This window comes from Parasteatoda tepidariorum, chromosome 3 (genome assembly GCF_043381705.1).
Source record: "Parasteatoda tepidariorum isolate YZ-2023 chromosome 3, CAS_Ptep_4.0, whole genome shotgun sequence".
Classification (NCBI taxonomy): domain Eukaryota; kingdom Metazoa; phylum Arthropoda; class Arachnida; order Araneae; family Theridiidae; genus Parasteatoda; species Parasteatoda tepidariorum.
Genome location: NC_092206.1, coordinates 65,404,260 through 65,428,482, shown reverse-complemented (window position 1 = coordinate 65,428,482; position 24,223 = coordinate 65,404,260). Strand labels below are relative to the sequence as shown.

Sequence of the window (24,223 nt, the reverse complement as noted above, 5' to 3'; positions counted from 1 at the left end):
TTGTTATTGCTCGTAGATTATTAGTATTACTTATATTAGGAATTCAAATGTTTCATTAGGTAAACGCTCTGTTTAGCTGCAATATTTTACGAAGAATCAAAAGCGATTTTTGATTTAAGGGGATTTAAGTTATTAAAACTTCAATATTTTTGCAATTAAGAATATTTTAATATTTACACAAAAATAATATATTTATAGAAAAATCATACATTTATGATGAAAATCATATATTTATATCAAAATAATGTAGGATTTTTTAATACAAATATCATTTCAATGCTTTTATCTTAGAATTTAATAAGATTTATTTCTGTCCCCTCCAGACATTGTAACTCTCTTTTCCGCGATTCATTTTTTCCCCAGGTAACCACACCCTTCTGCATTCCACGGCTTGCATTTATAGTACATTTGATTGCAATTTTAATCCTAAATTACAATTGCTTATAAACATACTTAAATTTGTAATAATAATTATCATAAATTATAATCAATTACATGTAATTATAATTATTACATCTAAGTAATTAAATTTGGCATATTTTTGTTATTTCATTTTTATTACGGTAAATAAATAGTAAACTGCTTTACAAAGGATTAATTTTCAGTCCAATAATTTTATATTAGTTTCGTTAACTTAATTGAGACTAAATTTATGAAAAAAAATGTTTAATGGACTTTTTAAAAATCGCAATTATTACAGTCAATAAGTGTTATAAACTGTATTTTAAAAAATAATCACTATTAAGGGATAATATATTTTGTAAAAGGTTATACTTGATCTAATACACTTACATTTCGATCAATCCATTTAAATTGAGTTGCGTTGACGTTCATAATTTAATGATTTGAACCCTTTAGTTCCCAACTGCCAACATTAATCATTAGAAACAGTCTCATTAAGGAACAGAGAGGTGTAATTCTCGAAGATGACTTATGTAATTTCGCCAGTAGCACGCATATACAAAATAGAATCACCCTAAATGCTTTTGATGAATAAAACATAACTATTATTCGTTTCATCATTGCAGGCAAATAAGGTCAAGAAATGTTTATTAGGTCTCTCCCTAGACTATAGAATCGGAGACTACTTTTACAATGAATAATAGTAACTTAATTTTACTTCGAAAGAAGGAGACTATACTTAAATGTTTCACATTTTCATTAAATTGACACTGCTAGGTTGCAATATAGTATAAGACAATTTCGCATTGTACTATTTTTGATATATAATTCATTAGATTAAGTATATAGTTTTTGATAATGTATTTTTTGTACATTGTTAAGACAGAGGTAGTCAATTTTTTTTTATTTTCCATTTTTGTATCTTTGTATTATTTTATAACCGGCGCTGAACAACTGACCCAATTCTAAATTTACAACTATCAATGTTCAACTCCTTAGTCTTCATTTTGAATCCAACCTAGAAGACAATTAAATTGCTGGATTGAGCATCGAGACAAACTAGCCTTCAAGGAGGATTTTTTGATGAAACTAGCAGCATCATAGAAAAAAATGGGTGAGAATTTCTCACCCTTTCTCAAAAACAGGGTGAGATTTCAGAAAGTTAAGTCAGATTTCTAAAATGGACTTGAAAAAAAAATTCTTTCATTATAATACATTTTTAAGTCTTCTATTTTTTAAAGCATTGAATATTCTTGCTGCATCATCATAGAAGATTTTGTCTTTACTAGGTATTTGTCCATCTTACATTAGTGCATAAAAAATTTGAACGTCTTACATGAAAAAACCTTACCTGCGATAAACACGTGGTTGCAGAGAAATGTGTTCTGAAAGGGTTTCCGTGGTTCGGAGGGGTTGTGTTCTGTTATTCGAAAAAGTTCTGAACAATACTGGTAAATAGGGAATCTAGATAATGGGGCAAATGTTGAAAATAATGAAAGATCCAGGAAGAAAAGTGAAATGGATTTTATTCTAATTGGCGTAATTCGAAGCTTTTTCCAAAATGCGAGAAATTCGCGGCTTTTGAAATTGATATATAGAATGCGCAAATTTCTCGCGGTAATAATTTTTTAATGCGAGAAAGAAAAAAAAAATATGCGAAATTCTCGCGTTCTCGCGCTGTAGTGAAAACACTGAGCCAGCAGTTGTGTTACATTTAGAGGAAAATCTCGAAAACCTCCTACAGTTAGCCCAACGGCAGGGGGATTCTAACCCACGATCCATCTACCACTGTGAATATTTCAAGTTAGTACTGCTATAGGTGAGAGCCGGGGACAGAACACGCATCGAGCAGCTATCGCTGGGACTCGAACCTGGGGCACCTCATTGGGATAAGGATGTTCCATCCCCGGAGCCACAGTGACTCTTCGCCTCTTTGTTATTATTTTTTTATTTTATAACAGTCGTTGAACACCCGACCCAATTTCCGAGTCTACGATTACTAATGTTCAAATTTGTATTTCACTAATGTTCAAATTTTGTTTTCATTACTACTGTTCAAATTTTGAACCCAATCCAGAAGACAAGAGAACTCTTAGATCTATTATTGGGAGAAATTGCCTTTGTGGAAGACTTTTTGATGGAACTAACCAGCATTTGCGTTACATAGAGAGGAAGACCACCAGAAACTCCCCCGTTTAGCCTGAAGGCAAAGAGATTCTAACCCATGATCAGTCTATCACTGAGGATAATTCACGTCAGCACTGTGGTCGATGCTAGCCGGATGCAGATTCGTATCGAAAAGCCATTGCTGGAATTCGAACCCGGTTCACCTCATTGGAAGGCGAACGCTCCATGCCCTGAGCCATCGCTGCTCTTGCATCTTTGTTGTAATTCTGTATGTTTTACAGAACCAAAACATAAATTCGTTAAATCTTTTGAACAAATTTAAAAAAAAAAAGTTTTATTTTATCATTAGCCAGAATTTAGAAAATATGCTATAACTATTTTCAGATTTACTGATAGATAATCGAAAACTAAACGAGTTACTTTTGCCCTTGTTGAATCATATTAAAGGTTTTTTATACAATTTTTCACCATTTTGTATAAAAATTTTTTTCGCTATAACCTTTTAAAAATATGCGTAATTTGCAGTTTATGATACCATGCAGTATAAAAGTTGCAGTTTATGATACTGAAATCTTATATGAATCTTGTGAGACATGACATCTCAATACAGTATACATCAATTAAGTTTAACACATTATAGTCAATTCTAGCTCTTTCTACAGTAATTTGTATTCTCCATCCAACTCATTTCTTTGTGTCTCTATACTCAAATGTTTTTTTTAATAAATAAAACAGCCAAATTCTATAAAGAAATATGTCCATATTTGGAAATAGATCTTTATTTTGATTCCTACCTGCCTTTTATTGAGTGACACAGCAACAAATGACCTATCGCTAATGAGATTTTTTTTCGAAAATGAGAATTCCAAAATTCCCATTAATATACTTCATAAATATATACATCAAAGAGTTCAAACTGCATAATTTTCTCTGCCGATCATTTCAACCCTTTGGGCGAAACTTTTTCATCATCCATAAAGAAAGAAATCCTTGGCAAATTCACGCTCCAATGAACACTAATAACCCTTCGACCACCGTTATCTGGGCTGTTTTAAAAAAACAAAAATGTAATACAAAATGCGATGGGCATTAAATTGAGCACTCGACAGTTACGAAAGAACCACAATAACGTTATGATATAATTGTTCTGATTTTTGCTTATTCAGTCAATATCAATTGGCTTTAAATAAATGAAACGTCAAAGTTTGCCATGTTATTGAAATCATAGATTTTTATTGTTTTTGTTTACTTTATTTGTGTAGCAGCTGATATAAAGTTTCATTTATGTGTTTCTTTTGTGGTTTATAATGGATCAAAAACTCTTACATTTAAGGAAGTTAGTATCATTGATCTTATTCGATTTTTGTTCTTTTTCGATTAAATGAAATGATTTTTTTATGTAATATATTAACTGTAGTTGTTTCGGAGATGCAATTAATGATATATTCAATGAAGGAATTTGGTATAAGTCTGGAGGGAAGAATCATTGCTTCTTCCGCATTTAAACAAGCGCTACAGCCTTTTGTGGGCCCTCGCTTTCTTTACCAAAGAGTTTCCCTCACAATCTCACAGACTGTCTTTTTCCAATTCTTCCTAAGATTCTCCTCAAATCGGTCCATATATCTCAGTTTTATACCATCTTTTTTCTGTTAATATCTTTCAAGATATTATTTATTTTACTTACATGATTTTATTGGTTTGGAGGATAGAATCATACTTTTAATAATTATTTCAGAAAGGTAGAAAACAGATTTTTTCCTACACATCGATAACTCTTTCTAGTTGTTTGGAGAAATATCTAGGACAATACTATAAAAATATTTTTTTTAAAATTTAATGACGGAATTTGATAGAAATTTAAAAGGAAGCTTTATAGCTTTTATTTATACCACCCTCTCATTGACTGTCTAAACTCAGGTTCTTGGCTTTTCTAACCCTAAGATTCTCCTAAAATTGCTTCATACATCTCAGTATTATATGATCTTTTTTCTGTTATCTCTCAAGATTTTATTTGTTTTCCTTTCCTGATTTTATTGGTCTCGATTACAGAATCATTATTTCTAATTTTTATTTCATGACGGTGCTAGTTTCTAATAATTATTAGCTAGTTTTTAATATATATTTTACGGACGAAAGACAGATTAAAATTCTGGAAAATGTTCACAGTTTTCAGTATTCACATTTTTAAGCTTTAATATAAAAATATACTTAAACATATACAAAGCCGTTATAAAACACACTAAAGCACCAGCTTATTGATTCCGTGACTTTTTTGGGCTGGTCCACCCTCCTACTATTGTTTATATTATTTGATTGTGATCTTTTTCAACGATCAGATATTATGTAATCTTTTCCCATCAATTTTTGAGGTAAAATTATTTTTGCAATAAGATAGCTTTCTCTCTTTCTTATTTGAAGAAAAAAGATTAAATTTCAAAAATATGTTTAACATGTTTATTTGAGAACTAAGTCCAATAAGCAGAATTTAAAATTTATGTTAAAGAAAGGGTGCAGCTCTTATTGCATTGACGAAAAGCAATATTTTCAAAAACGTGAGTTCAATAACTTCAATTTTCAATTATTTGTTTAAAAATTTATCGAAGAGAATATTACTCATGCGTTACGTTACAAATAGGATTTTTAATGAATTTTTGAAGATTGTCACTCGAAAAATCAACAAGAAATCTGACTTGAATCACCCAAAAAGGAATTAAATGCCCCCCTGATCGGTAATTGATATATAGGGATGGCATGCTGTTTTGGTTGCTTGGTTGTTGAATTTTCCGTTTTGGTCACTAGTAATTTCACCAAAATTGTGTACTTTACATATTCTTTGTATTGTAAAGATTGTAAATTTCATACATATTCCCTTTATTATTTTTCTTAAAAAGAAAATCTAATAGTGACTTCTATACTGAAAAAAATGAAAATATGAACAGACTAGATGCGTCTTTTGAGTTACTGATCTTTTGGACCAATAACTTAATTCCTACCTCTGTATTATACTAGGTATACTTCTTATTCTGCATAATTTTACATGTCTGAATTTTTTTTCTTTTTCACACGCTAGTAATTTTTTCTTTTTTCCCCCCTTGCTGTGAAAGACGAAATACTAGCAAGTTTTTTGTTCACTTTCGCTGCGTCTGGGGCGCTTCCCGAAATTAAATAAATCTATGAATATTCGACGAGGTTGAAATTGTCACGAAGCACCAAAGGAGTTCACGATAACTACAAATATCGTTCCAAGATCTTATTTTCCTCTTCACGAAATCTCCAATTGTTTGAAGATTTATTGCAAAAGTTCTAGAACACATTACATAAAAGTGATGTTCTCCCTCCCCTCTGAAGCTTCTTTGCTATTCCTAATAAAAAAACAAAAACATTTCTTTGAAAGAAGCATCACAAGGTAGAATCATTTTAGAAGCTGTTAAACTTTATACCTCGTTTTGCATTTTATTAATCTGTTATAAACTAGCGTAAAAATTCGTTTTTGTTTAAGAAATAGGCAATGTAAGTACAAATGTATTTTGCTATAAACTTTATTATTGCTAGGAATGTAAAAACTTCCTTTTAGCATATATTTCTTTCTCACGGAAATAGTTATATTTTCACAGTATTTGTAAGCTTAAAACTAGTCGTCTGTATGTCAATCGAGTGTAAATAAAGTGCTAGTGTAAATCAAGTTGTCGTAAAGTATAGTTTCATGATTTTTAATAAAAAGTTTTTAGATTTCACAGCAAAAAAGGGATGCACATTACGCAAAAAGATTTTTTTAATAATTTTTTACATTTTTTTAATTTTTTAAAGAACACTTATCAATAATTTTTGATCTAAGGTGGTGGTGGTCACATTAATGTGACTGCACTGAGTAATATTAGATGTTTTCATCGACATTACATCTTTGTAAGTATTACATTTTTTCTAAGAATACCAGTTTTAAATCAAATCGTGAGGATTCTGCGTTAGTATTTAAATAAATATTTCTTATGGTAAATACAAAAAAATTGCAAACTTTTATTCGCATAACTTTCAAAAAAGAGAAAATTGGTAACCTAATTTACCCGATAAAAAATTATGGATTGTTAAATTTGATACATCTCAGACATACAGATATGTGCTTCATACAGATATGTGCAATGTGGAAAAAAATGAATCACCTTGAATAACCCTTGATCTAATGGTCGGATTAATCTTTTTATTTCGAGCGCCTAGCTTTAAATTTGCAAATTAATTTGTGCAAAAAATATTTCTAATTTTGTAATCAGACACAAAAATGTACTTTCACTTATTAAACGCAAATTTTTTTCTACAATTATTTGGATATAGTATTTTCGAAATATGAAGGTTAGCCACAATCTGAAAAACATGGTTCCCATAGTTAACGCAGGTGAGCAATTGAAATTTCGGGTGCCTTAATGTAAATTTAGCTTTTTGTGTATTTCGCAATATCTCCAGAACTAATAAAGCAATTTAAAAATATGTTTAAACCTTTTAAAATTATTTATCCAATCATATAAAATATATTTTTCATAATTATTTAATAATTTTTATTCTTAAATTTACTAACGATTGAAAAAGTTTTAAATGTAGTTTGTACAGTTTTTGCAAATCAATTAAATCGCCTTACACTGCAAAAACTGTGATGTATCTGTTCTTAAAATTCGGTGTTGGACAACACAAAACAATTGTGCAAAATAACGCAAGTTAGCATCATATTGAACATTCATATACATTTTAAAGGGTATAATTAAATCTCAATATCTATAATTGAGATGCTTGCACCGAATTCGCGTGCATTTGCATCATTCATAAATCGTTTTTGCTTTTTGAAAATGCTAATTTCAGCGACTTTGGTTATCTTCATTAGATTGTTAATTGTCAGTAGTTGTCATTAGATTGCTAATTGTCAGTAGATTGTTAATTTCCAGTTGATTATTGTCAGTAAATTGTTTATCGCCAGTAGATTATTGTCAATAGTTTAATTGTCAGTAGATTGTTAATCTAGTAACGAAACGGCGTAGTCACCTATTACCGTTCTAAATTTATTAATTGTCATTTAGTAATGGGTGCAGCAGATACTTATTACAGTTTTTCAAACTGATAGTTTAATTTGTTATAAGATTTAATGTAAAGTGTGCAAAAAAAGTTATTAAATTCCTTTCACACATTGTGAAAGTTGCACACTGTCAGTTGTTTTTAATCCAGCACAAATTCATTAAATTCTTGCAGCGTTTTTGGTATTTGAGTCTTATGAAGTATCGTAACTTCAGTAATTTATGGAAAGTGTATTAAAACATGATATAACACTATGCAAAGAAATTACTTAGCAGCGACTTTATTTACGACTTTTATTATATATTTCCCATAATGGTAGTTGAAAAGCAGAGTAAGAGCATCAAAGTTATTAGCATTTTTTAAGACTTTTCCGAGCTTTTGCATTCATGAGTCATAATTTTCAGTTTTTTTCATGAATTCTTTTCTGATGTGGTGATAAAATAATTTTAAATTAAACTTTTCAACCCTAAATAATCTATTAAAATATGAAGATGGCTACCATTACACAGTAAAACATTTTCGTGTATAGTTACCACTATTTTTCGTGGCGAGGTAAACCAACACCTCCTAGAAGAACGAAGGCCTCAGCACGGATCAATTCAGTAGTCCGATGTAGCGAACATAAACAGCGCAGTCGAGGAAAAAGAAGAAAGATGTCATTACGTTTGGACTACTCAAGGATCAAATTTCTTGTTTATGGTAACCCGTGCTAAGGCCTTCTCTTTTCTAGGAGGTATTGGGTAAACTAAACACATTAGTATTTAGTTTACTTCCCACTGTAGTTATCGTGATAAAATTACATAAAATTGACAAAATAATAATTGTTTGAAATAATTAGATTCGCGATTGTATTATTAAAAAAGTGCTTATTTTTTTAAACAAAATGTTTTGGCGATGAAATCATTAAATTGCGCATGACTATCATTACTAATGCGCATGAAATCATTACTAATGCGCATGAAAATAAGTGTTTTCAGTAAACATATGAACAAACAGAAATGAGTAAATAAAACTGTAACAGTGAAAAAAAAAATAAACATGCTCTGTAAAATTTTTTTAGTTTGTCTCAACACCAAAAACGGCTACAACAATATTTTGTGTAGAAAATATCGTTCGTAAAAATCGCAAAATTTGCAGGAATGAAATCTCATATCTGGGGAGCTTGATGGCCATGTGATTAAGAGTAAACCACTTTTGTATCACCCTCACTTTCAATAAAACTACAAAATTTAAAACTGAAGTTACAAATTGTAGAATGAGCTTGATTATAGATTAGATGTTTGTCATGTAACGAAAGAGTTACGCATCGAACAGTTATAAATGGAAAAAATGGCATGTTCTTTTATTTTGCGTAATAGTACTGAACAGTAATAGTATTTCGTAATAGTATCGTCTAGTTATTGTTTCGTATAGTAGTATATTTCGTATATAGTTTGCAATGCGTGCAATATTATTAAAAATATCAATTTCTAAAATCCCTTTATTTATTGTGTTAACCCTATATTATGAGACTTTTAGGAGAACTAAACCATCCTACTTCTTATTTTTATCTCAAACAACCATTAAGCGTTTTTCTCCAAACTCATCTCTTGAGCAATTTTAAGAAAATTGAAAAAAAAATGATTTTACTAATGAACTTTTAATGCGTTAAACCTTGAAACCGGCTTAACGCCTCGAATTTAATTTGATTTTACTCTTTTACATTATAGTTTCAACAGACGTTCGTCTCGAAATATAAATTAATCCGTCCGTTTCTAAATAAAGCTTCGAAAAAATTATTCCAAGTCAGCAGACCACTCAATCTCTTTGTTATGATTGCGTCGGTCTCCAATAGGGTATCCCTTTCACTTTAAAGGGAGACCGTTAAGGTTCGTCAATGAAGCGCTGGATGTTCTTACGTGCTGCTAGCTCGCTTTGGCCTTCAATTTCTATTCCATTACCAAACGATCATTTTCTCGTTGAAACGCTTTCACTAGTTTACGAAAATCGTCCTTCAGAAGAATTTGTAGAATTGATTGATAAGCGACTCGTTTTAAACAGGAGCAACTGGGTCAGTTACAGTTAATGTTGTGTTTGGGAAGTGAAACAAAAATAGGCAATAATTTTCAACTTATTTAACACTTGCAAAAGATAAATAGAACGATCATTGTATTCAAGGGTGAGAACTGAAGAAAATGAAATGTTTGTTAATTGGAGTTAGGAATTCTGAAAGAAATTCTTTTTGGGAAATAAAAGTAGCTAACCTTGACATTTTTGATGTTTAAAGTTTTCTTTAATCAGTAAAAAACTAAGTTTATCAGTTTCGCGGTATTAATTTTTTTTATAACTTATTAATCATTTACAATTGCTCTTAATGTAATCTTTTTGACTGACTATTGTAAAAATTTACATAACAGTATAAAGTTAGTTGCATTTGTCAGTAATATACTTTCCAAAGTACTTTTAATTTGTTTAATCGAAGTCAAATGTTTGTGTAAATCAAATTATGTTGGTTTGCCCCCTTTTTTTATTCTTTTGTTTTAAAGATTTAAAGTCAAGTTAACTTAATGGAAAAAGATAGTCTTTTGTTCAATCAAGTCAATTGATCAATACAAATGGATGCCGAATTCCATAAAAAATAGTTCACTATTAATTTAAATTGCTTTAAAATTAAGCTTTTTCTTCTCGAGCAAAATAAAATATAATTGAAATCAATGTTATAGATTGAAAAATTTGCTAAGAAATTTGCAAACTGCCATCCTTAAATTTTAGTTTCAGACAAGTTATGAAAAGAAAATTGCAAAATGAACCAAAAAAAAAAAATTTTTTTTTTCTAGGTGAATTTAAGAGTTTTTAATAAAGTAAGGCATTAGTTAAAAAAATAATTTAAAAATATTGACACTGCTTACCTGGTATGGGAAATTTTTAATAAATTAGAAAATTCAGAATGTTTTTGCTTACCCGTCCGCATAACTATTCTATATTTTATTTCTATTTCCGCTTAACTAAATAATTTCCATTTATCGAAATTGATGTTCTAGGAAAAAGTTGTTCGCTAAATGTAATAGTGTCTGAACTTTGGATAAATTAAATTGTAAAAAACCAAATTTTTTTTATTTTATTATCTATAAAGCGCTTTGAAACCCCCTCACGACAGACCGAAGAAAGAAGTGCTGCACCAGCGCAGTCATGAAGAAGGAAGAATCACGTGATTACGTTTATGTAATCACGGCTCTGAAGGGATTAGCATGTCTACATTGCGCTTTTTTTAAAGTCTTTCATTCAAATTTAATCTTAAGCATTGTTCATTATTTTGTACAAGTTTATAAAGATAATGTTAAAATATTAAAGTTTCAGTACCGACTTTTTAGTGTAGTTTAAGATATTGTAAATTAAGTGAAAAAGTATATTCAAAGTACCGATGTAATCAATTAATTCATTCCGAATGGTATTTGAATACGAAGCAACTATTTTAGGTTTTACTTCTATGTAATAGAACAGTGATTTTAAGAGCCATTTTGCTACAATTCTTCGAACGTTATTTTCAATAGCTCATAAAAAGAACTAAAGCAAAATGTAAACTGTATCTATTAGATTTTTAACTATCTGTATGACTCAAAACATGTAATATTTTGGGAATTTATATGAACTAAAAGTGTTTGCACTTTTTCAAGTGAATTTTACTGTGCAAATACTGCTATTAAATATCAAAGCGTGAACGCGGAAAGAAAGTAGTTTTAATTTATTTCTTGTTGCGGCATTGCTTTAAAAAATAAAATAAATTTTAAATTGTAAAAACAGTTAAAAGGAAAAGGGATAGAAAAACTATTTTAAAAGCAATTTTATTGAGTAATTTAAAGTAGCTTGCTTATTTGAGGAAAAACCAATCTGAATTTAATTGAATGAGATGTTTGAGTGTAATTCATTATCATTATTATTTATCTTCTTAATATTAAAATATCAATGCCTTAAAAACTGTGCAATTCACAAAACAATCAAAAATTATATTTGGGCATTACAATCATAACTTGTAACCAGAGGCGATAATTGGATTTTTGAAACACATCGGTACACTCGAAAATTTTATTTCCTTTATTTTTTTATAATAATAAAAAAAATGAAAGACATTTTCTGTTTTGGTCGAGTACTTACGATTGTCACTTTATAACTTGTTGAATCAACGATGAGGAATCCACAAACTTGATCTTCACAAATTTAAAAGGTCCTGAAGAGGTATTTTTTTTATTCTAAATTAAAAGTAACTATTAATATAAATGTACTCAATTTAACTAAATGCTCTGTCAATTTTTCATTTAGCTTGAAATATTTTAAATTTTGTTTCTAAACTGAGGAAATTTTAAGAATTGATTAGTGGAAATAAGAATCGGTGCGTGCGCACCGGCTGAATCCCTTCAGTGGTCACATTTGGTTCGCTAGATATATCCCTTAGATTCGCTGCTAAACTATATTATAAGATTAGATTCACCACAAAGGCAGCCAAGTAACTGTTTTGGTAATGTACTTTTCGAACTTTTATTCTTTGGCTGAGTTAAAAAGAATCATGCTGAATGGATTTGCTACAGTGATTACTGATTTACCGGAAACGTGCAACAAAGCTTGAATCATAACCAATTTAAGAAGTTGCGCAGACGATGTCCTTCACAAGCATCACTAATCTGCAGTTTCCATGTAAGAAAAATAGTTATTTTTATGCGTAATTGGTAAATTACCCGCTATTTTAAGACGTAATTTGCATTTAGTCACTATTTTGGTGTTTTTAGAAAATTAAATAATTTAAAAGTTCACATTAGTCGTAAAACGATGTTTGAAAGGTTTTAAAATCTAGATTTTCTAAAGACAGGAATATTTATATTAATTCATAATTTTTTTTTAATGAAAAATAATACTTTTTATGTTAAAAAGATAGTAATAAATATAACATTTTCTTTAAGTTTGTTTAGGGAGGCTGTGTTATTAAATGAAACTAATTTTTAATTAGTTTCATTATTGGACCGAAGGATAGCATCTCAAAATGTAGGAGTTATTCGAATATTAACATTAATATATTTTTTAACATTTAAGTAACATGATATATCTAGCATTATATTATCATATAATTATGACATTATATATAACATATTAATATAACATTATATTATGAATATAACATTAAGTACATTTTGTAAGCATGATATGTAAGATGAAATTATTGCTTTGCCCAGTGTAACCACCCTGCATTGTGGAAATTATTGAAGGAAAGAGATATTGTCAATCTAATTATAACACTTTAGGAAAAAAATGATTATAAGAAAGATGTCTTTGTTTTTATTCCAACAGATGTTTGAAATGTAATATTTTATGTTAAAGTGAGATTTGAAGTCTAGCCATTCTGATTAATTACTATAAATTGTAAACTATATTAATGTTTCATACCTGGAATATTAAACAAGATGAAGGTAGATAGAGAGTGCTAAATACGATGATCTCGGGGTTTTAAAGCCTTCAGAAAAGTATATTTAATAAACAAAATCAAGGAATGATATTCATGGTACAGTATAATTCGGTTTTCAGGAGAACTCCTCCAGACATCAGTCTCGCGTCGTGGCGGGTACCATGGTTACGAGAAAGAGTCACTTACAATAGGGGTGTGGGGTGAATAGTTTTGTCTTGCTCTTGGCACAGGTCAGCGTGAATAAACCAATCGACACCTTCATTCCTCCTTTGAACCCCCATTAGAAATGTGCTCTTGTTACCATAGCAGCAGACAGCCCCAGACATTTTGTCTGGAGGAGTTCTCCTCAAAACCGCTATATACCATAGAGGAAACTGAATACTATTATTCCTTTTACATTACTGCGTATAGCGCCATCTGTTGAGTTTTAGAAATTATTAACATTGAGAAATATTATTAACAGAGAGAGTGAAATGATTTGAAATAAACAGCGCAAGAAGTTCCGGGGTAGACAATCGATAGAGAAAGAGCTCCATAAAGTAAAGCTCCATAAGAGCTAAAGAATAGTTACACCATATATTTTAAGTAAGAAATAAAATTTATCATCTGTTTTGCGTGTAAAACAAAAAATGTTAGACGGATAAAATTTTTTATAGAGGAAGATTGGGTAAGATCGGATAGCTAATATTTGAAGGCCATTGTAGTTAAACTGTTTGACCTAAAACTGTAAGATTTAATACTGATAGTCATTGTTTAGTTGTATCATTCCTTGAAAAGTCATGGATGTGCTACTTTTTTTACATAAATGATTTTTTTTCTTAGGAAAATCAAATCACCCGGTTTTTTCCCACTAGTGGAGTAATGCCGGGCACACATGTTAACTGTTAGGGAAATTTAGAAATACTAGAATTTTAACGAAAAAGTAGCTGCCATTTCTATTTTATATGACTATATTACATTTAAATTGCACGCATAAGTAAGAAAATTATGCGTGCAAATAACGTGTGATGTACATAGCTAAAGTCGTACTTAAGGGGGGATGAAGGTCGGGAAACTACTGAATAAGAAAATAAAAAATAAATTTCTTTATCTCTCCATTTTTTTTATTTCCAATGTCCACCTGCGTTAACGTTTCGTCAATTCGGGCATTTATACGGCAGATTTGTTGGCCACTCTTTCAGGAGCACCATATTAGGTGGGCCACCGTTGCAAGGACACATAGTACAGAAAATGAAAGAACACCCATGCCTCTCCCGGGATTCGAACCTAAAACCTTTCTGATGCAGGATCAGTTCCCTGACCCTTACTATGTCCAGTCGGCTATTTATATCTATATAAAAACTACAATTCTGTGTAAAGGATTTTTAAAACTTCTACCTAATATGAAAAGAAAATAAGGCTTTTTGTGCTTCGAGAAAGGTGACCGCAGTAAATTTTGTCCCGTGGCTCGTAAAACTTTGGTTCAGCATTGGATTTGTTTTCTTCCACCGTTGCATTACAGCTTTCATGAGATCAGCATAGACGCACAAACAGGAGGGGGGGGGGAGTAAGACTGGGTAGTGCCCACAGTCTTACCCTCTCCTCGAATGCTATTATTAAAGAATATTAGAGAGTTTACATAGTAAAACAAACTTATCTACACAGACGCCGTTGATTAATCAACAACACGCCACTATAGTAGGTCTTATTTTTTCACCTATAAAATCTGGTTTTTTCAGCTTGTAATAAAAACTAATTTCGACACAATCGAGTTACAGGGTCTCAACCCACTACCCGGTCTCACCCAACCATCCGGCCTCCCTCCTCTGTCCGGTTTCACCCCACTATGCTCTACGTTATTGAGTCAAATAATCTAGAAAGGAAAAGAAGTCCAGATTTGCGAATAAGTAACTAACGCGAGGAACTGCTCGGAGTAATATGCTATATCAATAATAAAAAAACTGAGCAACGTACTCGGAATTAACCTAGCATCATATGTACTGAGATCTAGAGCATGCGCATAAGAAAAGTGATAGTCAAGAAGTACGTCACCTGTGAACTGGTTGTTGTACAACTCAATATGTATGGTTGGGTACGCTGCCTCCCGCCTTTTTATTCTTTTTATGCAAAAATGTGTTAGCTGATTTAATCAACTTGGATGATATAAATGGATTCCCAAAGAAATAACTTGGTTAATAGAACGGTACTGTTTATCAATAATGAAAGAATGCAGAACAAACCATTAATAAATGAAAAAGAGAAACTTTTCTCCCCACTCCAGAATTGGTTGTGAGGAGAAGTGAGTGCAAACGTGTTTCAAAAACCTCTGCTGCTGTGCCCCTAATGTTTTTTCCTTCATACGCAGTAACCACACCAAGCCTAGGCGGCCTGGTCTACGGAATCTAGCCTTTTTCTCTTATGTATAAGTTATCTTAAATTTCATTCAAACTCAATTTCTTTACAGACAAAATTCTTGAATTATAAAAAGCATTCCATTCTGAGAAATTTAAATTTCCGAATTTCTGCAGACAATAATTTTCAAAAATGTAAAAACAAGGAAAAATCTTACTGTATTACTTCCCATGTAATAAAAATTGTCAAATTCAACTCACATATTTGGACTTCTTGAACGAAAACATAAAAGAATAATACATTCTTCTCTAACACTTAATATTATTATACCTAGTATAAGCAATAGTTATAATACACCTATTGTGTTAATTATGGAACTTGATTTAAAATGATATAAGACTGATCATATAAATCTAAAAAATTTAATGCTTTCAAGTTCTTTCTTGTATAAACTTTCTTGCTAATGTTTATGATAAACATGTTCACTTTAACTAACAGCAATATAAAATTTTGCTATTTGCATTTGACTTCAAAGAATATAAAATATATCTTTGAGTTCATATAGTGAAAATTCAACGAAAAGTAGACTTAGGGTTATTTATTTAGTGTTTTCTATTTCATGTATTTAAAAGTCATCAAACTTCGGAAAATGTGAAATGAAATAAAATGCTCCAATTTTAATTGATTCTCATTATTATTTGTTAGAAATGTATGTTTCTGGTAATAAGTAATAGAAAGTATTAAAATGTGTTAACAGTTTGTAGAAGTTTGAAATTTAAAAAAGGAATAAAATTTCAGAATTTTAATAGATTCTCATAATTATTTTATTAAATGTTGTTTAATATGTAGAAAGCAATAATAAAAATAAATAATAATGAAAATTAGTAAAATTTGCAATGATTTGGACGTTTTGCAAAAGTCCGAGTTTTTTTAAAAATAAAAATCAGTTTTATCATATTTCTGCCCTTCTAGGTTGAAGTAAAATATAACTCATTTTTTTTAAATTCTCGAATAAAAAAAAATCATATCATTATAACTATGTCACGAAAATTTCAAAAAGGAAAAAATAAGATTAATTTTTTCTTAAACATGCTTGCAGTTTTGTGCTATAGAAATATAAAATCAACTCTGAAGACTAAATTTAATATATTTTAAAAACATAAAAGAATTTATCATTTTTAAACAAAACACTCTTTATTTTGAAAGAAAATTTTTAAACAAATATTATGAGTACTTCATAAAAATTCATGAAATGTTTGTGACGTTTTTAAATTGTTCCAATACTAATTTTTATATTTTTTTCAGAGATGTTCAACATTAATAACAGTAACAACCAGTCTGTTCGTAGGAGCCACTATTTTATGTGAGTACAACCATTTAGTTTTTTCTTGCTTTTTTGTTTTGGAACACATCATATTTAAAATAACCTAAATTTTATGGTGGAATACTATATTAAATTACTATTATTATACAACTTATAAATACTATATAAAATTATTATACAACTTATATGGATACTATATAAAATTATTATACAACTTATTGTCTGGAAGGAATTTTAGTTTTCGAGATTTATAAACTTATAAGATTTATAATAGCATGTAAACTTTCAAATTAACTTTTTCATTGTCTACTTTTTATTTAGTTTCTTCAGGATAAATGCTCTAAAATGTTTTAAATTTCTCATTCATTTTTATTGAATATTTTGAACTATGCTTCACATCATAATTTAAATTCTGTGCAATAGGATTCAAATACTCTCCATGATTCGAATACTCTATATTATAAATTCATTTGCATTATATTTTAATTGCTTTGTAGTATAAATTAGAGCACTTTGCAGTATAAACTCGAATACTTTGCATAATAATTTGAATTTTTCACAGCATTCACTCTAAATTCGAATATCTTGCAGTATAAATTCGAATATCTTGCAGTATAAATTCGAATATCTTGCAGTATAAATTCGCATTATTATTAAATTCGAATATCATTCGAATTATTATACGAATATCTTGCAGTATAAATTCGCATTATTATTAAATTCGAATATCATTCGAATATCATATTAAATTCGCATTAAATTCGAATATCTTGCTGTATAAATTCGAATATCTTGCAGTATAAATTCGAATATCTTGCAGTATGAATTCGAATATCTTGTGGTATAAAATAGAATATTTTGTGGTATAAATTAGAATACTTTGCCAGAAAATTCAAATTTTTGCAGTATTTATTTCAAATTTGAATAATTTTGCAGTATAAATGCGGATACTTTCCATGATAATTTAAAATTTTTTACAGTATTCTATCTTAATTCGAAAGTATGTTTTTTGAACTGTGACGATAAGCGAAAACAACCGTGTTTGTCATGTTTTAGCATTCAAAAAGTGTATTCGAATATTATTTTTCAAAAGTAAAAAGTATTTCTATTTATTGTAAAAAGTATCTGTTTTACAGGGAAAAAACCTTTTATTAATAAGAGGCATTTTTATTGCTTCATGTACTATTTTTTAAGGATCTTTTTTTGTGAAGAAACGTTAAAATATTTATTTTCGAGTGTTGATTTAATTTGTGTTTAGTTCTACAATCATTCTATTAGTTTCATCCCATGATCTTGCAATGTGTGATATAGCTGACATTTTACACTAGAGTTAAATGTAAGAGCTTAGTACTAATATGTCTATACTTCTACATAACAAGAGAAATAAAATATTTGATTAATTTTATACAAATTTTAGACTACTTTAACATGTTGAAAAAAAAATATTTATAAAAATGAAAAATATTATAACAATTTGAAAATTTGACTGTTTGACCACTGAGCTACATTTTCCTCAATTTTTTGTAAATATTTCGTTCTAATTTTTCTATTAAAGGTCTGAATAAGAACAATTTGATTAACTCTTGAAATTTTGCGTATTTCAAACGCAGCAAATCTAGCGCAACCTAAGAAATTAAATTAGATTCCTCTGTTATTTGAAGGTCAAACAATAAAATTTTAATATCTAAAACAATTTCGCGCTGAGATAATTAATTAAAAATTTAAAAAAAGCCATTTATTTTCGTGTGTGTATTTAAAACTTTTTTTACTTATTTTATGTTTTATTTACCTTTTTTATTATAGCCAATGGCTTTTTATTAATAAGATATTGTTCATTGTATAAAAAAAATCAGTCAGTGCAGGTCGATATTGTTTATAACTTACTTCAATCATTGCATAAGCCACAAACATAACTAAGTTGTTTATTAAATGCCTCCAAACGATGATCAAATTCGCGCCAACGCCCCTCCATCTCGATCTAAATTATTATTCTCGATTGCATTACTAACGAGTAAAAAAAAAAACACTTCGTCGCCAAAGCCCGTAAGGAATGCAATCTAGAGAATTCAAATCATCAATTAGCGACAAAATTACAATAAACTGCCCATATTCAATCAAATCAGACCTACTACTAGCCTGGGGTGTTTGCCCTCATTGAAATCGTTTGGACTTCCGGCTTCATCCTCCTTGGCCAAAGTCACCCATCGGTGAGTGGCGTCTGGTCAGTTGATGACACCTTTACCTAGTTCTGGGTGCCCTACCCAAAAGTGTATCAACGTTTATTTTAACGTCAAAGTGAACTTAGTTAATTTCGTTCGATGCTATTTGTAATGAATGAATCTTTTTAAAGAGTTGGATGAAACATTTTTGTGTGAAAATGTTACTGGATGGAAATATCTGAACAAATTTTCTTTTTTGTTGGAACCGGATATTGAAATTTAGTTCTGTTTTCTCACAAAGCAGCTACTGGTCGTATAACCTGTTGTGCTGATGATCTTTTGATCTTTGTATACGAGTGTATTTGAAAACATAGCATTAAAGGAAGTGCCTTCCACCCGTCTATTTCTTATAGTCGAATGCATTTTTTTCCAGGTTAAATGCAAATGCATTTCTTGTGGGTATTCAAATTACAATTCCACAATATTTGCATTTTATTTAATATGTTCTCAAATGATTAATATAATTTGTAGTTATCGGGTAATGTATCTTTTTTTTTATAAAAGGACACTGGTCCTTAAAAATAAAGATTTTAGAATTTTTATTTTAACTGATATGAAATTTTTTAGTAAATTTTAAACCATTTTTCAGTTTAATTTTCAAATTTATGTATATAAAACGATTTCCATAGATAAAACCTTCAAAATTGTGTATAATTAAGTAAAAAAGATAGCAAAGCTCATCCTTCTCCTCTCAAATTAAAGCAGAATATTTTCAATATTTATCTGCGGGAGTATAATAAGAATGTAAATTTACACAAGAATAAAATTTTGTTTGACTTCTGCATTGTTCAAGAATTATAAATTGAAAAAGCCTTCCGGAGAATTTTTACGAAGAATTTAAGCCACATGAAATGTAGTTGTAATAATTATTTCAATCAAGCAATACTAAGCAATCTTTCAAATCATTACTTTAAGATTTTTGACGTTCTTAAGAAAAAAAGAGCATCAGTATAAACAGTATGAAAAAAGACAAAAACATTTCTTATATTTTAGACGAAGCAAAAATCACTTTATAGTATCCATTTTTGGAATTTATAATATCTATTCTTGCAAAGCAAAAATGAAAATAGTTAAAGTCATGTAACAAAACCTTATTTTTGAAAATAATTAAGCATTTAAACACATTTTACAAAAGAAGTACTATTAATACAGCTACTAGTATATAAAATACTGTAATAAAGTATTAACAAATAAAACATAGTGACAAAAACTATAAGAAATGCGAACATAATTCAACCTGTAAATGGGGGCACAAGCGCATTTCGTGATTCAATAAAACTTTTTTTATTTAAGAGAAAAAATTAGTTTAATTTATGAACATAGTTTTCAGGCAACAAATTAGCAACTTAAATACTGTATACAAAATAGGTTTAAATCAATAAGTTTATTAACTCTTTCACGTAGATTTTTTATTAAATATATTTTTCATAGTTTTTTTCATTATTTTGTATAAGGGGTCGTTCAAAAAGTACGTACACAAAAATGGAGAAATTTTAACCCCCTCCCCCTTCGTACATTACCGTACGTGAGGTCTTACGTACATTTTATTAGTCTACCCCCCTTTTTCATAAAAATTAAAATAATTGAAAAAGTCAAATTTAAATTTGGAGTATGCTTATAATGTACGTACTTTGTATAATACCTCCTCCCCTCCTCATCGTACAAAACCGTACAAAATAGCAAATTGCCCCCCCCCCTTCGGGATGTACGTACTTTTTGAACGGCCCCTAAGTTATAGATCGAAAAGAGAAAAATATTATATTTAGCATTTCAATAGTTTATGATTATGAATAGAACATAAAACATCGGTGTCCTTTTTGCCGTTAAGGTAAAATCTTCCAAACACGGCTCACTTCCAGCAATAAATTTTCAAATTTGCAGTTATTTAGATCTGAGTGAAACAGTTATTCGTAATTGAAATGTCTTTACTTTACACAATCAATTATTGATATATTTTTGAATATGAATGAACAAAAAATTTTCTAACTACATTTTCGGATTTTATATTTTAGTACAGATATAATTCCTTTAATATAAAAGTTTTTAAAGAATACCGAAGTATATTTTTACTTGTTTAGAGCTTTAGGAAAAAAAATATTTAAGAGTCACCTGTGACTTATCTGAGTCAAAGGGTTAATGTTTTAGAATTCTAAAATTTCTAGCATTTAGAATGATTTTTAAAACTCTTGTAATCTATTTGTAATAAACGAGAAATTCATTTTATATTCAATTATAGGACGAGCTTTTACGCTCTTTAGTAAGACCCCCATTATAGTAATCTTTCAATTATAACGACTTATGCATAAAGTACTTTTTACTGTTCCATAGACATAATGTTATTTTAATGTCCATTAGAACGTTCACACTGAACACCTTGCAATATAAATTCGAATACTTTGAATAATAATTAGAACTTTTCGCAGCATTCATTCTAAATTCAAATATCTTTCAGTATAAGTTCGCATATCTTGCAGAATAAGTTCGAATATCTTGCAGAATAAGTTCGAATATCTTGCAGAATAAGTTCGAATATCTTGCAGAATAAGTTCGAATATCTTGCAGAATAAGTTCGAATATCTTGCAGAATAAGTTCGAATATCTTGGAGAATAAGTTCGAATATCTTGGAGAATAAGTTCGAATATCTTGGAGAATAAGTTCGAATATCTTGGAGAATAAGTTCGAATATCTTGGAGAATAAGTTCGAATATCTTGGAGAATAAGTTCGAATATCTTGGGGAATAAGTTCGAATATCACGCCTTATAATTCCGATGTAGTCACCAAAATTTAGTAATTTTATATACAAATAGTTTCAAAGAAATTACTTAAGCCATTTTTTTACGTTATTACGCAAAAAATGTAAAAAATACCTTCAATCCCCTTTGAATGAAACAAGAAAAAAATTTACCCCCAATATTCTTACCGTAAGTGCTATGTAATTTATGGTCATTCATAAGTTTCTTTTCAAGTAATACAACAAATTTATCAATCATACATTTATTCTTGAAAATTGTATTTACTCTCTCTATGAGTCTCCTTGCATGGTTTTTTTTCGAGTTAAAATAAACCATCTCAGCAATTTGTTACTTATCGAAAATCGCAGCCCCAAACCAGCATACTACAGCTTCATCAATGCATTTTGCATCTACGAATATTGTTTTAAATTTTTTTAATATTAATGTAGAGAAGTCGTGTTATTGCCAATTGTTTTTAGTTACCAAATTCTTATTAAAGCATCGCTTTGTTAGAATTGTTGCAGTATTTTTTTTTTATCTATGAGTTAATATTTGCGGTATTTTTATGTACTCACGCTATAACGACTTCTCGTTATAACGTCCGTTTTCAATCTGACCATGTGGGTCGTCATGTCGAGCGTCGACTGCATCTTGATTTATGCATCACCAAACCATAAAATAACTATTTAAAATTCTTTTGATAGCTAACTAAAAATAGGAAGGTTTCAAAAACTAGTGTGAAATAATGAAAGATTTATCAATTTTAAAATGATTTTTACATAAGGGAATTTCAAATTTTTTTTAAATTTTAGTATTATGAACATGATTAATGAATATAATTATAAACATGAATTGAATTTGTGTATCAAACAATGTATTGAATCAATACCGATTTTTAAAATTTTATTAAAAATATTCATTTATGAAATTATGTAAATTTATCTATATATATATATATATTTCTCTTACACGACGACAAAAAAGAGCCTTATTACAACTACCCGAATGGCAACGCTAGAAAATCGAAAAACGATTGCCGCTAAAAATGTCACATGCCAAATCTAGCTGATGTGGCTCAACATATATCGCTTTTAAAAACGGAAACTGAAATAACCAGAGAGAGCATTCCCATCAAATGTGATCTCTTCCGAAATTCACCCTATCAGCTGCGGCAATCTCATACTAATAAGCTAGGCAGAAGTGAGTAGTTTTTGTCGATAGATCTCTATTTTAGTATTTTGTCGAAGGCGCTTTTTTTCACGAATTTATATATTACCAATTTATTTGACGATTTTTGATTTATATCACGAATTTATTTGCTTTATTATTGTTATTAGTTATTCATTGAAAAATGAGTCTCAGTTGTGCTGTTACTCTTTAAGACTTTATACTATAGCACATTTCTAATTGGTTTAACGAATTACATGTCATTTATTTGAATTCAAATTTATTTTAATGACTTAGTATTCACTAATAAGATGTATTTCTTTTTTCTTTTTTTGAAGCTGTTATATGGATTTAAATGATTGTTTTGAATTCGTAGAATTTTGTGCATTTGCAATGTACCTAAGTTAGTAGCGAGCGAAGCGAGCTTGGTTTGCGAAGCAAACCATATAAGATTGCGTAGCAATTTTCGAGGGTTGGCGAGCGTTAGCGAGAAGGGGGCGCAGCCCACTAGCATTATTAATTTAATACAATAAGTAAGGCACATTTTAAAAGTGATTAGATTTTATCTATTATCCTATCGTAGCAGATCGTTACAATGAAAAATATTTCATATATCAAATTTAAATCTTAAAACAATACAGTAATCGAAAATAATTACTAATATTAAATCGAATAGTATAATTAATAATTACAAATATTTATAATGACTTTATCAATTGCGGCACATAGAAAAAGAATTGATCCCTTTTGTAATTTATAAAAAAGAGCTATTAAATGATAAGCATTAAGTATTTTATTTCTAAAGTAAATACACTATTTCTCTTAGTATGCAGGTCACGGATAATGTTATTTGCTTTTATTTATTCGCGGCGTTTTGAAAGTATGCTAAACATTAGTGTTTATTTTAAGCTAATACAGTTTAGAAACTTGATTATCCTTGATTATTTCAGTTGTGAATACCACTTCGTTTCGCTCAATCACCCATTTTCGAATTCTTTAACCGAAATTAAGCTTTTCAAAAGCGAGAATCACGTCCTTGACTCAAATTTAGTGAATACTCTTGTTTTTTGAAACAAACAAATCGTGGAACATTGAATTACCATAATTTCTCACAAAAAGTATATTTCGTTTGCCGCCTGTGTGAAAAACCTCGCTATAATTTCACTTTGATCTGATTTTTTTTTGGTCTTAATTTGGAAGAATTTCAAAGCTGCAATTGTCATTTTTGTTCGGCTTAAACTTAGAATGTATCGCCCTTTTTCATAAATTCTGCCTAGAAAGTGCTATATAGCGGTACTATTTAGCAAAAATGCGAGCTTTTGTTGACCAATTTCAGAAAAAATGGATCTGATTTCTAGGTCATTTATGATTTTGAACAAAAAGAAATGAATGCTATTTTCAAGTTTTAGTCTTTTAGTAATTTGCGATTTTTT

The 24,223-nt window shown here is 29.4% G+C and overlaps 1 protein-coding gene across 9 annotated transcripts in view; it reads left to right on the top strand.

Annotated features, from left to right (window-relative positions):
* Positions 1-24,223, top strand: part of LOC107445688 (dual oxidase maturation factor 1) — a 153,288-nt gene that overhangs the window by 25,472 nt on the left and 103,593 nt on the right. For all 9 annotated transcript variants that reach the window (XM_071178768.1, XM_071178765.1, XM_071178761.1 and 6 more), the window contains one exon: positions 16,652-16,709. In XM_071178768.1, coding sequence (XP_071034869.1) covers positions 16,652-16,709 — 58 coding nt within the window. The remainder of the gene's footprint in view (positions 1-16,651; positions 16,710-24,223) is intronic.